General features: G+C 42.9%; 2 protein-coding genes across 2 annotated transcripts; one reads left to right on the top strand and one right to left on the bottom strand.

The window, feature by feature from the left end:
- Positions 1-277: 277 nt before the first annotated feature.
- SARC_09412 (hypothetical protein) lies at positions 278-14926 on the top strand (the record flags this gene model as incomplete). Its single annotated transcript, XM_014296569.1, has 26 exons — positions 278-392; positions 930-1028; positions 1403-1485; positions 1950-2078; positions 2564-2643; positions 3101-3299; positions 3967-4099; positions 4490-4614; positions 4970-5064; positions 5336-5477; positions 6072-6357; positions 6896-7066; positions 7556-7656; positions 8129-8193; positions 8395-8515; positions 8947-9094; positions 9861-10021; positions 10626-10688; positions 11137-11265; positions 11414-11536; positions 11914-12058; positions 12231-12380; positions 13162-13312; positions 13899-13990; positions 14374-14535; positions 14785-14926. Coding segments are annotated over 26 exons (3370 nt in total), but the record flags the coding sequence as incomplete, so codon positions are not given.
- A 6660-nt stretch (positions 14927-21586) lies between these two features.
- On the bottom strand, positions 21587-22658 carry SARC_09413 (hypothetical protein). The gene is made up of 2 exons (XM_014296570.1): positions 22492-22658; positions 21587-22179 (listed from the first exon to the last, which is right to left on the bottom strand). The coding sequence occupies exons 1-2, from the start codon at positions 22573-22575 to the stop codon at positions 21796-21798; spliced, it is 468 nt and encodes a 155-aa protein (XP_014152045.1). The 5' UTR covers positions 22576-22658; the 3' UTR covers positions 21587-21795.
- Between the last annotated feature and the right edge of the window lie 546 nt (positions 22659-23204).

A 23204-nucleotide genomic window follows, 5' to 3' on the forward strand; every position in this document is an offset into this window, starting at 1 on the left:
GCATATTGATGATACCCTCGCGGTTAAGTTGAACTTCTGTGCGTGTCATGCATATTAATGATACCCTCGCGGTTAAGTTGAACTTCTGTGCGTGTCATGCATATTGATGATACCCTCGCGGTTAAGTTGAACTTGGCTGACCGCTATTCTGACTGCAAGTTTGTGATTGCGTATTTGCCCGTTTATCTTAAACTCTACACCACCGATGCGGATTTTATCGTAGGCGCCTTAACCATATCTGTTTGTTTGTTGGTGTTTTTTTTCATCACTCATTGCAGCGAAATTATGTATCTACGGCGAAGTACACGCTGTTCACCTTCCTGCCGGTCAATTTGTTTGAGCAGTTTCAGCGCTTAGCCAACGCGTATTTCTTGTTCTTGCTGGTGCTACAGGTATGATCGCGGTGTTTTCGATTACTATTCATATGAATATTATGTGAACGTTGCCTTTGCGCTAAACACGATCCCTGTACGTGAAGTATCGCAGGCGAAGACCATTGGTAGGTATTTTTTTAGCAATGTGTTCTTGCTTCAACTACTTAGTTCGAGGTTATTTCCTGTGTATTTTTTGCTCATCTAACAGAGCAATCGCACTCGCTGGTCCAAAAACAAAATAAAAACCTAAACCCGCGTTTAGGTCACCAATGGCACCACAATCGCCAGCCTGACATCGAGTACATTGGTTCGCAAAACCTTAGCAAAACCTATGAAACGCGGCTTTAGCTGCACGGTTGTATTGTTCTCTATTACGGCATCAATTGTTTTATCAATCGGCGTGCCAGAATCTCATCTCAAATTTCACGCGGTAAACACTATAACTGGTACAAACAGGTGCAGAAGAGAGTTTGCGCATCGCATGGAGTGCTGGTATTTTCAATAATTACAAACGAGAAATACACACTCAATACTATGTATTCTTCGTTCGCACAGATGATCCCTGGTGTATCGTCTCTGGATCCCATGGCCACACTGGTACCCCTGATCTTTGTGATCGCACTGACCAGTATCAAAGATGCTAATGATGATGTGGTAAGTTCTTATTCCTGTCCTGTACACCACGCCGTCTCCTATCATAGATATGGTATCCCAATGCTCTAAGTATGGTTGCTGTCAAGTAAGCGATGGTTCAGATTAGCCAGATATAGAGCAAAGGAGGCCCAGTCCAATCTAGTCGACAGAGTTCATTGTTTCTCACGGAGGCTTTCAGTTGATACTTCGGTCATCGTACTCTTCCCACATTCGGACATATACTCGTGATATGCGTGTCGGAATATGTAAGTACGGCTGTAGCGCGTACCTTCGATTCGAATAGTCTAGTCTATAGCATATGAACTCCCATTCGAACCGCGGTTTTTCAAAGCCTCATCCTTGTAGCCTTGTTTGCGTATTCCTCCTATTCCTAGAAACGACATCAGAGTGATAGGGAAGTCAATGGCAGAGAAGTAGAGAGATTCTGCCAGCACTTAGGCGTCTGGCAATTGTGCAAGTAAGCTTACTATCAGTGACCGTGCATATCCAATATCTACATTTATAATGATTGACGCAGTCTAATGTCATCCTTTGACCACGATTTACATAGCCGCGTGGTTTGTATGCGTGACGTCCGACAAGGTCACGGTACACCTCCATGAGTGGGAACACATCTTCTCGCCAGTTCCTCTGATCCAGTCATCGTTCGTTCTGAACGTGTATGGTTTGTGTGCCATTCACTTCCTATGCGATTGGCTGCTTCTCTCAATCACTTCGTGCCGCACATCATACCGGAGCCTGCTTTCAGGAAAATCGTGGCGTGCGCTTATGAAGAACCGCCGTTTCCACACTCACTTGCACGCGACTGCTCGCATCGATCCTTCCCCTGTGTGTATCCGTATTTCTGTATTTATACACAAAGATGTAGGTGAATTTTATATATGATATGTGCTTGTTCACATATGTATACTTACCATATAGGTGGGAGGAGGTCGTGGTAGGAGACATCATCCGCATAGAAAACAAAGACCCGGTAGCGGCCGATGTGCTCCTGCTGCTCACATCTGAGACGGGCAACGAGTGCTATTCGGACACCGCAGAACTGGATGGGTGAGTGTGTTTGTCATTGAGATGGTTGCCGCTGTAGTTTAATTGGAATGCATCTTTAATTTCAGATGGCTTGTATACTCAATCAAGCTGACCCAGACTATGGGTCGGTTCTGGCTTCGTAGTATATTCTGCTTTGCTCTCGCCTGTTGGAAAACGATGTACTCTTCAAAGGGCCCGACAGGTTGAATGTACGAACCGTTTGTACGTTTTGACTATGGGTTTTAATTCTGCACAAACATAGTAGTTTCTGGGTGATGTAGTGACAGCTCGGCCCGCCGAACACACTATCCACCCGAAATTCTCAGTATCGGATTCAATATTTCGATGCGTGTTATCTTAAGTTTGAGACTGTCCGATATCTACTACAAAGCTTGCGAGAACAATACACATCTACAGAGTACTGACTGTGCCGCAATCTACACATTCTTCATAAGCTTTAAGGGTAGCGTGTGATTTTAACCTCGAACTAATACATGCTACCACAGTGAGTCGAATTTGAAGCGATTGTATGCGATGGACGCCACTCAGGACATTGCGGACGAAAAAGAGCTCAGTGAGCTCAGAGGTAAGAACTGGCGCTCTGAATGGGATTCGATTTCTTATTTGCTTCATGTCGTTATGTTTAATCTGAGCATTCTGTACGATCATTCTTCCAGTATCTGATTGGGTGTGTGGGCCGTTTTAGATTTTGATCATTTCTTTGCAATTCAACTCGTCGCTTCGAGGCGTCTGGTACATGGGAGATGCTCGCGCTTCTGACCAAGACATATCCGATAGTCAGCTTGGCATGTGCATCATAACCTTTTCATTCCACCCGAACGCACCGCAAACCCAGACCAATGACGTTCTATATGCGCATCTACATCTCTTGTCTTGACCTTTTCAATACGAAGGTTGCCTCTGCGAGCCTCCGAACCCCGATCTCATCTCATTCTCATTCAACGGTTCGCAATACCATTTCAGATTCTTCTGTACGTGAGTTTTAATTGGTGTCTCGCTTTTAACGCTTTCTTTCTTTGCAGCGTGTTTGGTGTGCGAGCCCCCAAATCCAAATCTCAATTCGTTCAATGGAAAACTTATCATCGGCGATGAGACACACTCCGTGGATAAGGAGAACGTCATGCTCAGAGGAATGACCATGCGCAACACAGCCTGGGCCGTGGCCGTGGTGTTTTTTGCGGGCGGTGATACAAAGCTGATGTGCAACTCGATCGGGGCTAGGTAGGTAGTGCGTTGTGTGTATGATTGTTGCTGTCAAGTATGCTCCACGCTTTTGTACATGAGTATATATATGCGTACGAAAAGGGTTAGTTTGCAAATAAGTACAATAATATTTGTTTTGGTATCTTTCGTTTTGGTGTACCTTGCCAGCGACGGTGTGAAGCTAGCATACAATTCCAACAGCGCTAGGTAAGGGTGTTTACATCTTTCTATTACATATGTATATGTTGATCATGCACGTTTCAAACAAAAGAGGTCATCCAAACGATCGGGTGGAGATGTTGATGCTGTCTAGGTGAATGTTTTCATTGTTGTCGCAGTTTGTGCTCTGGATGGAGAATCCGATGGGGATTGTACTGGCTATTCAATTGTACCATTCGTTTCGAGATAGGTGCGAGAAGTCATATAGTATCGGTATACCCGACTGATGCTACGGTTCATAGCAGTATTTATCCTGCACTGGGGGTATCCATACGTCACAGGCGGCTCTCTAGCTCAATTGCAATGCAGAATAGTATTTGCCTCACTATCGGCTAACCCCACAATCAATGCTTAACTATCAACCGGGCCACACCTGACCGTCCGCTCACATCTCTTGTCTGATATCAGAATCAGTGTGCTGCACCATACCGATGCCTTAACTCGCGGTGTTTGTATACTTTCTCAGGTTCAAGCGCACGCGCATCGATGAGACAATGAACTTGTTAATTATATACATTTTCATTATTCTGTTGGTTCTGTGTCTCCTGTCCGCTATTGGCACATACGTCTGGGAAGTCACCGTAGGCTCGGATTTCCAGGTATGGCCGAAGGACACTTTAAGTTCTTGCAAGTGTCTAGACACACTACCACAGGGTATTGCTCCGTTATTGTTCTGTCTAATGCATTGTTTGAACTTCGTCAATCGAGATTCGCGCTTTAATCTGCCGTAGCTTCTGTCTACGGCTCATGAGAATTAGTGCGTCATGTTTTGTTTGTAGACAAGTGAGCGCTTCATAGGCTTCTATTGAAGCTGCCAGTGCACTCGTGCCTTGTTGTGGTACCCGGGTTGTTTAAGCGCAGACTGTATCTTTGTCGTAGTGGCGTCCCTAACTATCAGCGTACCGATGTCTGTGGCTTACCGCCCATGTCCGCATGATACTGCGCACAACTACCGTACAAGTCTTCTGACTGTTCACCCTCCTCCACAGATATACTTACCTGCAGGAGATCCGTCAAATCCATTCGCCGTCGCGGGCATGAGTTTCCTGAGTTACATTATCCTCTACAACACCCTCGTGCCAATCTCGCTTTATGTGAGTGTGGAGATCATCAGGTACAGAGAATTGGCGGTGTGCGCCGATTTGACGCTGCGTTGTCTCATCCCTGTGTGCCTTGGTTGTTTCCCATTGGGTGCGTATTGGCAGCCCTTCAACTCTTGCTAGGCATTTTGTTGGCAGCTGATGGCTGTCAACACATCTTTGCTATCTGCTGTTTGCACGTGGCTGGCTGTGCCTATGCCGCGTCTGCTGTATCAAACATTATTTCTTTTTGTTTCGACTGTGCTGAACAGTCGGGTATTTATTTGTCACGGAATCTACCAGAGGTGTGTTTTATGATCGCATCTGCAATGCCCATATCTGATCTGGTCAACTAATATACACTGCCAATGCAATCTTCTTCTGGCACAGATTGGGGCAGAGTTGGCTCATTGATTGGGATCTCAAAATGTATCACGCACCCTCCGACACGCCGGCACACGCACGCACGACTACCCTTACTGAAGGTACAGTGACTGCTAGTGTCAATTGGTGCATGTAGGCGTGCATATGTAAAATGGGATTATCGGCTTCGGCCGGCCTAACCTCTCTTTACATCAATGTTACAGTGTACTTATCGAAACGTCCAAGGGTTGTTGGTGTATACAGATACCGTTCAAATATCCTCCTGAATGTTTGCAGCTGGGTTAGCGCGCACCGGAGTGTCAAATAGTGGACGTGAGCATGTGCGATCGATAGTAATTCAGCTCTTGCACACATGCATGCATGCATACACAGAGTTGGGTCAAATTGCGTATGTATTTTCCGACAAAACTGGGACTCTGACTCAAAACATCATGGGATTTATGAAGTGCTCCATCAACGGGAAGAAGTACGGCAAAGGCTTGACGGATGCCAACAGAGGGAGTGCGGCGCGAGAGTATGTAGTTCTTTTCATCCCGTGTGCACGTATTATACGGTACTTGATGTCACCTCAAGTGTGTATGAATGCTATCAGGTACATCGCAAGGTAGCAATTGTCTGCAGATAAACGGCAAGTGTGTGATCATGGAGTCTCTATGACTTGGGAATCCTGTGACAAGAGCTCGTAGGGTGCATGCACCGTAGTGTGTATTTCCGGGTATCCTCGTTCTCGTGCTCTTTAGCAGCTTAAGGCCATTGAAACGTCTCAACACCGCCCGAATGCAAGTGATCATGGCAAATGCGCTCGTACGCTTGTGACATACATAATATCATGCATGCAAGCTGTTTGCGCACATTCCAACCACTCAGAATTAATTGCAGCGTATACTTCAGTTCGGCACACGCAAGAAGTTGCAGCATAAATATCCCTACAGACTGTGGATTGTATCATGATACACGAACGATTGCTACGTCTGCTAGCCCTGTATATGCACGTAATACGGGACTTTGTTACTCAAAACACACCTTTGCGAGCACATGATCGGTCGTCCAAACCCTCACATGTCATATCGTTCCCCAATGCGTGCTGTGCTGGCACCACATCTCGCAGTGGTCGCAATCCCGCGGACATCGAACCGTTGGAGGAGGTTGATTTCAGCTGGAATCCCTACAAAGACCCCAAATTCAACTTCTACGATCAGGAACTAGTCGATGTCTTGCGGTCTAAAGGCCATGACGAGTGCTACTTCTTCCGGTGCTTGGCGTTGTGTCACAGTGTGCAAGCGGAGGCGTATGTGCGGGGCCAGCTACCCGCCTACAATGCACAATCGCCCGACGAGTCGGCGTTGGTACAGGCGGCAATGAACTTTGGCTATGTGTTCAGGAAACGCACGAGGGTATGTCGGGAGATGTGGTGTGTGTTAAGTATATATTTAGGTCTCATCTACAATGAATTGGGTATTTTGGGATGTAACTTCTGTGCTGCTCTGCGCTTGGGATTATTTCTATCGGCGATTGTGTGAGTATATCTACAAAGTATTTTGGTTCGTGCTAACATGTAGCAGCAACCAGTTCTCTCTGCTATCGCTTTATCGTAGCTAGCAGTTGGGTATGTACAGTGTCTGTGTTCATATAGAAAGCAATGGACTGACATCGCAATTTTCAGCTAAGGTATGCTTTCCGAATGCTGGCACTAGTTGATTGTAGCTATAAGAGTCTAACGTTTCCGAATGTTGGCACTGGTTGATGGTAGTATAAAGGAGTCTAACTGAAAGTACGCGGCACTTACTCGCATGCACTGGCCATCCAGATCTGTACGACACACTCCCCTTTAGCGCAGACTAACAGAGCGCTATTCGACTTCAGGTGGTTTTGTTCAGCTAAGTAAGCACCAAGTTGCATCCTAATTTAGTTATACCCATCGATTTTCTCCAGGACGAACTGGTAATCCAAGTCAACGGCAAATTCGAGAGATATAAACTTCTAGCACTACTAGATTTTACCAGTGATCGCAAGCGCATGACTATTGTGGTGGAGTGGTCCGATGGCTCCATCCGTGCCCTGAGCAAGGGTGCTGATTCTATCATGTTTGCCAGGATAGACTGCGTAAGTGTGTGTCTTAGTTTCTGGTGTGTTATGCCGGTTTGATTACATAGACTGTATGGTGGAGTCATATCGATTCTGGTCTAGGTGGGTGTCTGATTGTTGCTGAGATGCACGGATACGATCAGGTCACACTGATTTTTTTTCCCTCAAAAGGGGCAGAGAGGACTGATCTGCTGCTGTTTGCAATGGTGGACAGCATACGCGTGCAGGGTTGCCAGTGTACTTGTTTTATCTCGCCTGTATAGGATGATCGAATTGCTTATTGATTAAACTATGCGCGAAAGGCACAATCACAATCCAGTCAAGAGGTAGTATTGTATACTTTCAGTAGAGACTGTGGAGCAAGATCAAACACCATACATTCATTCAAAGATGTATGTATACCAAATGGCCAGATGTTGGAGGCTTTACAATCCAGATCGACCGTTTCCACAATCTATGATTCTCCCTTTTCTCACGCGCAACGATCCTTTGCACCCCCTTGTACAGAAACAAGAACTGTTGGATCAAACGGAAGACCACCTGGAGGAATATGCCACTGATGGTTTGCGTACACTGGTGTATGCGGATCGACAACTCGATCCAGAGTGGTGAGTAGCGGTTGATCAGTCCATGCTCGTGATCTGCATGCGTGCTGTATCGTCTCGTTTGGAGACCGTGTCACTGATGACCAGGAAATGCTCATAACATGAATATTGAAATTGGTACTCGTTTGCTGCACACCATATGCAAATGCTTGTGGACCCTATATTTTGTACTTCCATATGTTTTACGGTTTTGGGGCTTTGGGTTTTAGGGTTTAGGAGATGGAGGAGGATACAAGGAATGCTTGAAGTCCATGCGCCTGCTTGCTATTGACGTATATTATAGTGTGGTTTTAGCTTGCAGATTTTCAGCTTCTCGACTAGAGCGCCCTCCACCTCTACCCAGCCGTCGTTGGCTCTTTATGAGACTTTCATCCGATCTCCGACGTCCAATGTGGAGGTTGCGTCTTTTGTGCGTACATTTCAGCATCACCTCGTACGGTAAACTGCTAATGGCACTCTTGGATATTGCACGTAGGTTTAACGAATGGAACGAGCGATACAAACAGGCGTCACGAGCTATCGATAACAGAGAAGAGAAAGGTACAGATACGATCTGCACCCGACCAGTTCAGATAATAGTCATTATAAATCACTTTCCAAGCACTGACATTCGATCTTTTATTTTATTGGAGCGTGCATTGGGTCATATTTTGACCTTATTCAGTCATCGGTCATGAGTTAACTCTCCCCTATTAGCTTGTTTCTAATCGGACAATATATCATCAACTCGGCGATCTGTAGTGGCACTAGTGGCCGAAGACTTGGAAACGAAGCTGAGGTTGGTGGGCGCTACAGCCATCGAAGATAAGTTACAGGAAGGAGTTCCAGAAACCATAGCGAACCTGCGTAAAGCTAGTATACGGTATGTCGAGTCATTTTATATCTGTGACGGTGTTAGCGGAAGGGATGCTGTCATTCATATTTTTGTCAAACATATGGTAGTACCAGCCTACGTTGTGCGAATCTTGAGCTCTTAAGCTTGTGGTGACAGTACAGGTTATGGAAAAAATTAATGTGTGTCCATTGCACCCTACCAACTTCACAAACGTTTTACATGAAACGGAGACACTCTCGGTACCATCTTTATTTCTGACTCATGTTCTGTCACGCTTGTGTAGCAGCGTCTAAAATACACAAGTGTTCACGAGAACCTTTTTATTGGTCAATTCTACCTTCATAGTCTCGCATTGCGCTTGTCGGACACTTCTGGTGTAGCTCTTCACTGCTCGGTGACCTGACTTTGTACTGACAATTAATGTTGTCGATCGTTTCCTATACCTTCTGCCTGTGAAGGGTATGGGTGCTTACTGGGGATAAGCAACAGACTGCGATAAATATTGGATTCGCCTGCCAATTATTAACGAACCAGATGCAGATCTTCACCGTGAACGAAAAAACGGAAGATGACGTGTACGAACGACTGCAAATACTCAAAAGCAAGGTAAGCCGAAGCGTGTGTACGGAGGTGGTAGAATGACGTAACTTTTCAACGGGTTTATTTGTGTACTCCTCAACCAGGTATATTGGTGCATGTGTATTCGACTGCTCGGTATAAGAAAATACCCGCGACTTGCGGAAAGTTGAAGTGTGTCTTTGTTGGGAGCTGTGCACGTTTGACTGATGGAAGTGTATGATAGATATAATCGCCGTGGAAGCTTACCCGAAAAATAGTTCCCACTTTTAGCGTTGGGAGTGTGTTCTGTCTGCATTTTGTGTTGACATCCTACTGTCTTGGACGGCGACAAGATCTGATGCGACGCTACTGTGCAGAACCGTTGTAGGTCATTGGCGGCAGTCGCTGATAAATCATCATCAGAGCTTACAATAAACTCCGTAGATCTGAAGCATCTGCAACGACTGACTTTTACCTTCCATCTGAGTGTGTTGTGCTGAGGAAACACGCACAACCGGCCCTATTGTTTGTATCTGTCACATATTTATATACCAACATATGCAATCTGATCTTGTAAATTCGTGCATCTGCAAATATTAATATTCATAAGCCGCACTGGTAAATCGATGTACCTTTTTACAACACCATACTCAATATATACTAGGCGAGTGATATATATACATGCACACCCCAGTATACGCAGTTCACCGTAACGCTTCATATCTGGCGCATCGTTTCTAGTTAAAACCCCATACATGTTATTCCAGTCAACCACTGCATCTGTACACTCCCACTCACTCGTACACATCCATAGGTGGTGGCGGATGATAGTCCCAAGGCGCTGGTGATCGATGGCGCGTCGCTTGCGTTTGCTTTGTCTGACCGCTGTGGATTTGACTTCCTGACAGTGGGCAAAGCGTGTCAGTCTGTCATCTGCTGCCGTGTCAGTCCCCTGCAGAAAGCGGATGTTGTGAGGTGTGTGTTAGTGAGAGCATTCGGTATCTGTAGTGGGCACCTGCATGTTTGTGCTACTGAAAGCGTGCTGTGTTTTGGTGCGAAGCTTCATTGCTTGTGGTGAAGGCTGAGTATGGCTTACACCTCTCGAGTTTTAAAAGGCATGCCTCTTTGGGCATGTAGCTGAAATTGCCGCTTGATCTGCGTGATCTGACTGGCGCAATTGTTGATACAAATTGCACAGCGATGTGACTGCGATGAAAGTGGCGGGTTTAGGGATGTATGTATTTCTGCTGCCGTGTGAGGGCACTATAGAGTCTGTGTCATGTCTAATTATGTGTACAAAATTGTCGGGTCGCTGTATTGACATTTCATTCATAAAAAAACAAACATATGCAGCAGATCTGTTAGGGTAAGATGAAATCATATGCCATCAAGTACAATACCTTATTAAAGACTCATGGACAAGTCTACTATCCACTCTATACAACACCATTCGAAGCAATCACCCCTTCATACGACAGTGCAGCGTGTAGTATCCGCGGCATACGACAATTCGCTTGCGCTTACTAATCAGTAGTACACTTGTGTCAGCGTCACTAATCTCAGTCACCTCCTGCAACAGATTAGTAAAGTCAAACACCGATGCCGCCACACTCGCGATAGGAGATGGAGCCAACGATGTCAGGTATATGGCACACTACGCCCAGCAGTCTGATCACTTTAGTATGATCTGTGGTGTGTGTGTCTGTGGATGGAACGAGAGCTTCTTCAGACTATGCAGAAATAACCATCAACCCGTCAATTGTGTTAATATGTGTGTAGGCGTGGCATCTTTGTATATACCAAAACAGGATACATTCGCAACATTGATAGACATTGCTTATTGTAAAGAATAGCCCAGGTAACCGCTTGCTAAGTGTGCGTGTATGTACTTTTGTGTTCTGTTGTGCACTTCGCTCGCTTTCGATAGCTTTTCAACAGAGACTAGACAATCAGAGAGTCAGAAACGGACTGTTCTTGCTGCTGCGATGCGAACTCCGAAACTGAGTCAGACCTCTCCATAATCGGCTCTGTCGATTAAAAATGTCACTCAAACACACTAACAGTAAACATTTCTTGATTCGACCTGATAGTATGATACAGGCAGCGCATATTGGCGTGGGTATCAGTGGTTTGGAGGGTAGGCAAGCCGTCTTGGCGAGTGACTACAGTATTGCGCAATTCCGATTCCTTGAACGCCTCCTACTGGTGCATGGTCGGTGGTATGTACGGCGTCCTATAACGTTTGAATTTCTGTTTCGAGCTAGGCTTGTCTCCCCTCTGACGCATCTATTTGTATCTTTTTATCGAATTTTCTTGTCTATTACTATTAATTTCTCGCGCATCTCACATTCGTTCTCATTATCTCAGGTCGTATATCAGAATGACGAAATTCTTAAATTATTTCTTCTACAAGAATTTTGCACTAACGCTAGTGCAGCTGTGGTATAGTTTCTTCACTGGATGGTCAGCACAGACTCTATTCGAATCTTGGTATGAGATGTCGCCGGTTGTTGAGTGAGCCAATTTCGCTGTATACGTACCAGCAGAACTACTTGAATGATATTTATACCGTTGTTAGTGCCCACAGAAAACGAAGCTGGGTGACTCGGATGCACGTGCGGTGTTCAGTATTGCACTGCAAAACGGCACGGCTTTGTGAAGATGCTTTGTATCTGCAGCAAGTGTTAATTCAGCTACACGGCACGCGCCTGACCGCGTCTGGATAGACGCGCCCAGCTGCACATATGATTGTGGTATAACCAGTATTCTCATTAAGGCAGATTGCGTTGGGATAGACAGTGTGTCCTTTGTACAACGCGGACTTACGATATATTAACGTTGCCTATCACTGCTTTGCCTCTACACAGGTTTATCTCTTTCTTCAATTTAGTATTCACATCGCTCCCAGTGTTGGCCATGGGAATCTTCGAGCAAGACGTAGGCACGAGGTATTGCGTAGAATACGCACAGTTGTACGCGATGGGGTCTCAAGAGAAGCTGTTCAATCGCTGGGTATGCGGCATTACGATCCTTTGCCTTGCTTCCCATATTAGTTTACATAACAGAACCCCTTGTCAATGCCTGGTGCCCTGTCATGCTCAAAGTTTCTCTGCCATATTGAGGTCGCTGCTGCTTATTGTATGCGAGTAGCTTTCTTATTTCGCCCTCTCAAATGTCTATCCAGATCTTCTTTAAGTCTCTACTGCAAGGCGTGTGGCATTCAGCTATCATATTCTTCTTCGCCGCATTTGGGTTGAAGGATGCGATGCATGTCAAGGACGGTTGGATGACTGGAATGGAATGGAATGGCGTAGCACAAAGTTGGGCCGTTATTGTATGTGAGTGCGTGTATGTGGACTTCTGATCCCGCTATCATGCCCAGACTTATGGTCTGCTATCATCTGGTGTGTTTTATGTCTGCTATCGGGTATATATGTCTGTAATTATAAGCGTTGTTCCTGTACTGCAATTTGCCAAACACGTTCGCGCTGAGTATACTCGTTGGTCAACTCGACCAGCCTCGGACTAGTTAGCATACGCAAATTCAGAATAAGAACGCGTATTTGCATGTCTCTGTCCAACGGCCCTCTGATTCGGTATACTTCGATGTAGTGATACTTTAGCTTGAAAGCACCCGCTCGCTTATTTCGGGGTCCTACAATCTGTGTGATGTGGCAATGTAGCGCGCATAAGACTTGTTGCGGTTGCAATGTCATGTTGACTCTCCCGCGAGTTATTTTGCATTGGCAGGTCTCGTCATAGACGCCGAGTGCTGCGAAGTTTAGCGGTCGACGTACGTACATGTGTTCACGAGTTGAAATGAACACGTGTTACATGATCAAATGAATATGTTTCCACCCCTACACAATATGCTTGTCTTCCCATTTATTATCAAATGCCTCATAAAGTACTGTTATTGATCTGAATCCGGTATGATTTTAAATTTTAGAACAGATGTTTATTTGTGTAGCTTGATTACGCTCGTGATATGTACTCCGCTCATAGATAAGTGCTGCCAAAGCATTGAGGAGATGAATACGCCTACATCACGACAAAGGCTGCGAGACGTAGAAGACCTAAATCTACTCACTCATTTGTGAATTTTTACCCCATAGCTTGTTGTCACCCTGGTAATGGCGCTCGATACCTATAGATGGACGGTATGGAATCACATGTTCATCTATGGGTCGCTGATAGCCTGGTGGGTATTCGCGATATATATGTACGGGATGCCTATCTTCATCGATGGTTATGCTTCGTATTTTGGTAAGTGCACAGCTTGGCTCATAATACTCAAACGCGGATATGAATTAGCCCATGGGCATGAACTTCATTGGTATTGAATTTGACAACTTCTTTAGTAAAGAAATAATTTGCTTGCTCGGGGCACTCGTCTCTTTTCTAATATACATATTTACTTATAACATGCCGCGATCACTATGAGCCGACAAGTTTGATCGAAGAGCATATTTGTGTGCGCTCTGTTGCTATACGTTCTGTGAGATTCCTTTTTGGAGATTTGTTTGAGCACATGTCATCCCGCTGGAGGTAATTTAGAATACATTTTCCTTGCTCGTGACTGTTGGTTTGTTCGTATATCATGTTTATTGGGTGAAAGCTGACCCGCAGTTCAGTGCTTCCTATGGACGTGATAGACGGCTGACTCGTGGGCCAGTAGCCATATATCGCAGGATTGGTAAAATACACCAAGAACAGGAAGGGTATCGCCACATTATACCTAAACACGGTTTTGTAGGATAAGTAAGTGTAAGATGGGTGAGATGGGTGCACAACCAATTGCATCATCTCAATTAATCTCTTTTTTTACCATCGGTCATGTTCGTCCTATTAGGCACGATCTATTACATTCCGTTGACGCCAGGTTTCTGGTTCTACATCCTGTTAGTCTGCGCTGTATGCATGCTTCCGCTGCTGCTTTACCGGGTATGTTCTTGTACTACGTGATCTCTAGTTTTACCGCATTTGATTACTCGTGCAATGTGGCATATTGTGAGACTCCGTCAGCTTGTTCCGGTGATGTTATGATTTTGTCGATTTTGAATTAGCCTGCAATTGCTATGCTCTTGAATTAGCCTGCAATTGCTATGCTTGTCTCCGGAGATTACATTGTTATAACAACTCCCTCATTCCAGATAGTGCGTACACTGTCGCATTGCACGTTTTTGTTCAATAATCACACGTGGCGTGGCATAATTGGTCATGTTAGTACCGTGGAATTGAGCGTGTTATTCGAGCCTGAATGGCAACTGGTTGCATCAGTATCACCACGCGCGCATCACTGAATCAATTTAAATTCACCCCTACAGTACTATCAACAAATGTATTATCCCACGATTATCGATGTCACCCGGGAGGTGGCGTGGATCAACCGGTGCGCATATCGTCATGAACTTGACGAACCCTATCCGGTTTTGAGAGAGAGCGTCACAGTCCCACACATCAACAATGTGGACTTAAGTAATTATAAGGTATTAAACGTAGCGAACACAAGATGAGTGTGAGTTTGCATTCGAGTGCGTGCGTGCATTTGTAACAGGTTCGATACTTTTTGCGCGAATTATACGCAGTCAAGGAGGCATGTCATGCTCTCGCCAGTGTACGCTGCAACTGTGACGATTTTTTAATATATATTTTTGGTTGTAAAGTTTTGTTGTATTTTGCGATGTTTACTCACATTTTTCCACACTGTTGCGTGCATTCACGTGTTCACGCTACAGAGTGAGTTACAACCTAAGGACTTTATCGCTATGGATTCCACCGATGGCACAAGAGCCGTGGGCTCTATACCTCTGCCTCTCCACGAGGATAGTAAAGCGTAATGAATTAAATAAAATTTGAAGAAACCAGGAAGCTGGGAGAGTTCCGAAATTCTTCAATCGGGATGCATGCGTTGTATTTACGGTGTAGATTTGGCGTGCGGAAGTACTTCTGTGAGTGATTAGATGGGTAATGCAATTGGATCAACGATACATCCGCTTGCAGCAGCCTTGAATGAGACAAGTGTGTAATTACAGTCAAGTCTTATATACCTGGTAGTTGAAAACTCCATAATAGTAGTAGATTTAGGCCCTTGACACTACATCAGCTGGACTATGGGCTGGTCCGAGATTGATGTACTTCGCCAAGGTATTACTGAGGATGACTTCCCATTGCACAAAGCGCTCCTCAGCTTTCGATTGTGTTTCATTCTACACACACATGCACATTCAGCCAACCCTCTCGTAGGACTATCACCAATTCACAGGCCGACAGACTAAGGCGGATTATTCATATTAGGCCGTGTACACAAGATGTGCATATAAATACATCAATTCGATCTTACTCAGTTAAGGTGAAACGTGGACCCCTGGCACCGCCAACACACTGTTGTGAACCATCACAATTCGTATAAAGTTCAAGAGTCGGACGTACAGCCTCGTTTCAATAAAATACATTGACAAAATAGTTTTAAGGAAGATTTACCGCAACGCCCAAAAGTAGAAAGCCATACATATATCAAACTATCCAAAATTCTAATCAGGCAAATCGACGTGCATATTGTGTCTACAATACGTGTACGACTGCCCAAAGTCGAAAATGGGCGAGAAAATTTACGTACTTGCGAGATATCATCTCAAAGGCTTGACGTTTAAAATAGACCATATTTATATATACGTTGATAAAAGTCCAATGTCTACCCATTGTATACTAACTTGAAGTAAAATACATACAAGAATAAATTGCTTTGTCCTTCTGTAGTAGACAGTGTACACTGTTTACTATAGGCTATCTTCTGTTACATCTACTGACTAGTGTACTAGGGCTGGTCCTTGGGTCCGGTCGGCTGTCTTGGTAGGCCTAATTGTCCCAGAGTCTACGGTTTAGTACCATGTGTACTGTCTGTCGTGAACTATGATATCAACCCTTTATAGTCCGGCCAGTGCAGGGCAGAGTCGGTCTTAGGTCCTGGTGCATCACTATACTACTGCTACTATAGCACTTGTTCGCAACGCTTATTTTCGATGTCGGACTCCGGTACATGCCAAGCCAACGTTCTATATGTACGTTTATTTTCAACATCAGGCTTCAAGGTTGGATTTCTTGCAATTTTGTCCACGTTTATTTTTGAATGGGGTTTTTGATAAGAAGTGCGCATGATTATTCTCAATTCAGGCTTTTGGATCAAAGTAATGTACGTCGTTTTGGTGTATTGCCGACATGCAGCTTTCGGTACATACCGGGTAAACTTTTTCTTTATACATCTTTTTTAGTAGTTGAACTCTCGATTAAAATTACATATCCGTCGGTAAAAAATTGTAAACGTTTCATTTGTACATTCATTTCTAACCCAGGGCTTTTGAGTTGGATTGCATTTACATCTTGTTGATGTTTATCGCATTGGCTTGTGCCTTGTTGTAGGTGTTATTACAGTAGACATTACCATACACGTTCTGCACACCAAGTTTATTTTTAACATCATTGGAATTGGTAAGACTTCAAATACATTAATATATTTCTATTTTCACATTCTAAGCTTTCAGTAAACCACATATAAAACGTTATATATGGTACATATTAGTTAAATATGTACAGCAGGCTTCTTAACTAGAGGGATAATTGCTAAAAATAATATAAACATTTATACATATCTCTATTTTCAACTTCTTTTGGGTTAAAGTTTACATATTCATTTATCTTTAATGTTCTAATCTGCGAAATTGGACTTCCAAGTACTGTACACACAAATGTACCGGTAAATATGTATTCAGTTCAATTAAAAACATCGATCTTCGGTCCAGATTACATTTATATACGTTGTATATGTATATCTATTTTCAACAACTAGCTTTTGGGTTAAACTACATTTATGTTGATTATTTTATGTCTACTTCCGCATTGGGCTTGCAATGAGCTTACTGTCAACGTTCTATATAGTTTCAACTAAAGTTTTTTTTTTGGATGATATTACAAATCCGTTCATGGACTTTCAGTATATCAGGTTGTGGCGATAAATTAAAATGCGATTAGGTTTGTACAACATTACGTATGAGCCTCTCATAATTGTTTCGTCTGAGGTCAACCTCTAAACTAAAGCTCGCCACTTACATGCTCAATAAACAACTATAACGTTTAAATTATTTGTACCTACCTGTTGCTAAGACAGACCACAACTCATTGATGAAATCGAAACCTGCAACAAATAACATTTACATGGCTTAGAGTCTGCGAACGAAAAAGTTGCAGTTTGTATTGTTACTTCGAAGATACTAGATTTTTGCCCCATAGACTTCGTGAATTACTACATTTTGTTTGGTGAAACAAGGGCTTGCTTTCATTGACCCTAATCTTTATTCCAGGTAGCAGTCAAAGCTTTACACATGACGAAGGGAACTGTTTGCGAGGGCGAGATAGGTGTATCAAACTAGGGTTCATCTCTTTCGGTACTTCTTGTTTCTATACAGCATTTGGGGCTTTCGAGGGGCTTTCAGTCGTATCTAAAACATGACTCGCATGACAGTACTCGGAAAGATTTGGGCAAAGCCGACATCTGCAACCGCACATATGCTTCTCGACCGAATGGTATCTGCAATTAGCTATTGCTAATTTGTAGCAGTTGATGGAAGAAAGGGTCGAAATACTTATCAAACCTATCATTTCCGCGAAGAAGTGTATTTGGCTACTCATATATTGTACATTTGAGAAAGCAAAGTAAATAATAAGTGTACTATTCTGCGCTCGATTGTGGATACGATGTAGTGCACTGAAATCAATTTCTGAGCTCGCACAATGCGCCGTTAGATAGTAAAAACTTTTTTCGCGTTGCCTATAGATCGTATCAGTCCCTTAAGTGCTTATTTACACATTTCTTACTCGTGTCCACGGGGGGTATTGGCATTTCCTGCTTGTAATTTTCTTCTTTCACAGGCTCAGCCATGGCAAGTAATTTAGTATCTATACTTCTAAACAACATACTGAATCTGTTGTCTGTTTTAGATGCAATTTATACGTTCGCTGATAATTAATTATGATGCACCGTTCAACATGATTATTCATACGCTTTTCCATCATTAGTAGTATCGGTATTCGGAAACAATAGAGGCAAAGCTGCTTTACATAACAAGGCAAAGCCGTACGTTTCTGCCTAAATTAAGTTTTTGATATACATGGATCCGAATCTGTGGTCAGTTTTTGTTGCAATTTGTCCAATCGCGGGTATTCGATCCGGTCGTAAGGACTAGATGTATCGGTCACCATCAATAATTTTATTATGTATCGGTCACCATCAATAATTTTATTATTTTCTCTCATTAGTAGTAGCGGTATTCAGAAACTATAGAGACAAAGCTGTACAATATTAAAAGACAAAGCCGCATACTTTCGCATAAACTTTTCGCGGAAGTCAAGGTGGTGCACTGAAACCGATTCCCGAGTTTGCAAAGTGAGCCAGTAGGCTGTATAAGTCATTCCGCGTTGCTTCTTTTTCGTATCTGTCCTTCATTAATGTACAGTTAGAGCTTCTAGCTTAGCAATATATATTTATTTCGGCCCCATGGGGTTTATAACTTTCATATTTCACAGGCTCAGCTATGGCAAGTAATAAGGAAAACATCATATTTCCTGAACTATGATTGCATTTATATGTTTAAACCTCGTACTTGCAATAATATCAACTCTATAAAGACTTTTCGTCGTTCGGAGAGAATATAATTTCCATCCGGGGAGAGGTGGGAGGGGGGGGAGGGGGTAGGGTTGTAGAGGATTCTGCTCTTCAGATACAATCTATCTTTCAGTTTACTAATTCACTAGTCAATGTATCGTATGCAATCATCGTTTACCAAGCAAAGCAGCAAGAAAAACTGCGGAGAGGATAATATTTTAAATTGAAATCGACATCAAAATTGTAAATTTGAGTTTCACAATGAACATGAAGGAAAATTGCAAGGGAAATTGTAATTTTTTTTTCCCACTCCACAACTATTGATTGTTTATGGGTTCGTTATTTCGTAGATCCGAATGACGGTATATTCTCGTACTTGGAAAAATGGCGTACGGCTGCGTAGGTATACAAAAAATATGCCCAAAGGTATTATTTAATTTCGGGTTGATTTGAGGCTGCACACAATACTTTACATGATAAAAGGGCAAAATGGAAGGCTGGGCGAGAAATATCGGGCGAACCTTACTCAAAGTAATTATTATCCTGTAGTATAGATTGCTAATTGTATCTATTTGTTTCCCGTAGATATACAAAAGTTGGTTTTGCTAATTTTTACATCTTTGATTCCTGATCTTCCAAAAATATACAAGTAAGTTGCGAAAACTCCCCCGTAGTTTCATCTTCTCTAGCGTCCAGAACATTTCTCGCGTATATTTCTTCGGAGTTGCCAAAGAGTGAGATCAGCCATAGGATATACTCGATTTTATATGTGACGTGATATAATTCCGTTCGAGCATGTTTGAGTGAGGCATTCTTGCCTTTTTTTTTCACCTCGAAAGCCGGCACGGCAGACAACAGTACTATATTATCCTATAGCTATCAAATGCTCTGGGCAGATCGGCGTGTACTATCATTATCACAGGTCATGTGAAGTGATCTGCTGCAACTATGACAAATTAACTGAAATTCGCTTCTTTACGCCTCGAAAGTTGGCTCGCCACAGCAGCACAACCGAGTCTCATAGCTGTCAATACTGTGGGGGCAGATCGACGTCTAAAATCAATACCACAGGCCATTTTTGTTCACGGAAAGTAAATTATATCATAGTTGATACTAATACAGAACAGACGGAAAGCCAATTGACTAGGTCACAATTAAAATCCGAGGGACTAGGCACGGCCTACCTATTGCTCCAGAAAGCCAAGAGCCAACAAGCGGTCGTGAAACAGTGGACAAGGATCCCCCCCAAACAATAAAAGTGGGTGTAGTTCAAAAGGTTGTGTAGTCTTTAAGGTGTGCGTAAACCACAACCTGAATTAGAGTGTACAAGGTGTGTGATTCTGGGCATGTACGGTTTGTGCGTGAGTACGAGTGTACAGGATGTGATTAAAGGTAATTGATTGACGATTTGCAGGGGATGTAGATCGGAACGCAACCATATGCGTGTAATAGTTGTTGGCCACAAACATGTCGCATAGTGATATCAATAAGTCAGGCGCAAACATGTAGCAGGCGAAGCAATGACTATTTCATTTTGTAATGCCTCGACAGTTGCGGGTAGCTTTCTCACGAGTATAGATATATATGATATCATACACGATGCACGTACAAATATGTCATACGGTATGTACACGTATAATGAACTGGGAGCGGAGTTTAGCGCAAGAAACGCCCTAAATCACCTCTGGCTGAAGCCATGATATGTACATTTGTTTTACAATGAATGTGCTTGTAAAAATACATATATATAGGGTGCTTCTAAAATTAAGGTACTCGCGTTCGCAAAAAGCCTTACAATTTGCAAATGTGGTTTACACAACGTCGATGTCATGCCATTCACATATAATTGCATACTAGTCGAAATCAACCATCGACTCTGCTTAAATTGGAGATAAAGTTTCATGAACCTCTGTGTCAATGAATACGAATTGGTCGAATTTGCACCTTGACCGACATTTGAATATTTGTATCAGAGTAGACGCCACGAGACTATCTTTAAATGACTTTAGTATGCGTGAACATTCTATAGTAGCCACATGCTTTGTGCAATTTTTGTGGGCGAGATCTATTTCTATACACAAGGCACAGCCACATATCAATTTGTAGTCATCCAATTCGGCCCATTATCTTCTTCACACAGTGTATGTATATTAGAAACAGATAGCTAATCACCAACATTCTTTATACAAATAAATGCACCTACCGAGACATCTTCTAGCTGGTGGTAAGCCCAGCAACCTATAACTGGTGTACTTTCCGGTTCACTAACTGTCTGTGATTCCATTTATACTTGGTGAGCGATTGCTGTCTTCAGTTCTAGCTTGCTTTGGTATGCAACTTCATCTTGTCGCACTACATCTTGTTACCAATACTATCATTGCTGCAGTGACTACACTTGCTACTTGGCAAATAGTCTGCCGAAACTGTGACTTTCACATACCTTGTCCAACTCAGATTCATTTTCACCCTAATTCAACCATTCGGACAACCCCTATTGAGCTTCAAAATGATTGAAAGCCGTACTCTGCGAGAGAGAGGGATACCAGCCTAATGAAAATGCTTGCATGCTCGTTTGATGAACATTCATAGTCTTAAGTGGTGAGCGTTTGTTGCTGTCTTGTTGGTATACGATCAGCCTTCTGTTTGAGAGAAAACATACAGCTTAATCATCAAAGTGAATTTTTTTTTGTGCAAACGACTCGATATTTGTTACCTAGCTCGAGAGCGAACGTCTTAATTGATGGTATAACAACAGAACAACACGGTGGAGTGAATGAGTGAGAGGTTGCGATGCCTGTAGCGATGGCGGGCATATTCGATATGAAGTCATTTGAAAGAGGTAATGAGCTAAACAATATAAATACAGAAAAGGCACCGCCCTTGAGATCTTAGAATTTATTTATATAATACTTTGAGGTGGACGAACGTTGTACGGTAATTTAGTTTCAACAACAGATCCATTACCGGCGGCGGATCCGAATCTAAATTTTAATTTCGCGCATTTGACTGGGAAGTTATATTCAGCTTTACACTGATTATAGTAAGATTTGAAGGTTCATCTCCGTCAACTAAATTTTGATTTTGCATCCAATCAGGCAGCTATATTCAGCTTGGCACCGATTAATATATGATCTGAAGGCTCCTCTCCGTTAGGCAGAGGCCCCTCTACTGCATCTCGATGCGGTAATTTCACAACGCTTTCTGCTTCGATCCCTTTGGAATAGAAGATGTAGTCCAGCGTTTCTATAAACGTAGGTTCTTGCTTTACTTTCGCGTAGTTTGTGAAATTCGGCTCACAACCGTTAACTGCAGCATATGAGCTTCGCATGGGTACCTCCACCTTCGGGAAGTATTTGCCCCACGGGTTGGCTACGGGCGTGGCTTCCTTGTCTGATCCGAGTGTGCCAGTGGTTACGAATTTATACATGGAGGATGTGGGTTGGAAATTGAAATCTCCGCAAAGAATATGGGGTACCTGTATGAATTAAGAAGGTCTCAGCATGAGGCAATATGCAAACAGACAAAATGCACACGAGGTATAGGCAGACGATGAAACTCAAGTAAACAAGTAAGGGTAACGCTGAACGCCAAACTATCGTAAGCGAGTGCTTATTCAGTTGTAGCATACGATACGAAGTTCCACCACACTAACTGCTGAAATTGCTTCTAAAAATACGATAAGTAGGTCGTACGAACGCCAGACATAGGCAGCCACTTGTTACACCGCACCGCGAACATGAGCTTCACACAGCAACATGACTCAACTGCGGTAGCAAACATTACATACCCCTTCAGCCAAATCTTTAGTTCTCTTCACAGCCAATGCAGCGTGAATGCTCATGACAGGAGGGCACCAGTATACACAGGGCATATGGTAATTGGCAATGAAGAAGGTAGCGTTGGTCTTTCTAGATTTTAAGCGGATGCCAAGGAGTATATTTTCGCGGCTTTGCGATATTTTCCTGCGATGTTCAAAATATTTACAGTACATCAATTTAAATATTCAACCGACAGCCAAAAGTTAGAATGTATCATGTCGAATGTCGTACATATATATATATATATATATGTCGGCTATCATACATATATACACACACACATACACACATTACACACACGCACACACACATCTATATATATATACATATGTGAATTATATATATATATATATATATACATACATATACACACACACATACACGTCTATAAATATACATATAGACTATAGACTATATATATATCAATATATATATAAATATATAATATATATACATATATATATATGCATATATATATACACAAAAAGACAGAAACACACATACAGACACAGACGCAGACACAGGCATGCACACACATATATAAATATTTACTTACACACACACACACACAAACACACACACACACATATATATGTATATACATACATACATAAACATATATACATACATGCAGCTATTTCTCTATATATAGATGTGTGTGTGGGCATTTGTTTGTCTATTT

The sequence above is a fragment of the Sphaeroforma arctica genome (genome assembly GCF_001186125.1).
Source record: "Sphaeroforma arctica JP610 unplaced genomic scaffold supercont1.954, whole genome shotgun sequence".
Taxonomy (NCBI): domain Eukaryota; class Ichthyosporea; order Ichthyophonida; genus Sphaeroforma; species Sphaeroforma arctica.

Coding starts and splice junctions, on each gene's coding strand:
- SARC_09413 (XM_014296570.1), bottom strand. CDS start 22,575: ATGCCCTGTGTATACTGGTGCCCTCCTGTCATGAGCATTCACGCTGCA. Junction 22,180..22,491: donor CTAAAGATTTGGCTGAAGGG/GTATGTAATGTT, acceptor TAATTCATACAG/GTACCCCATATTCTTTGCGG.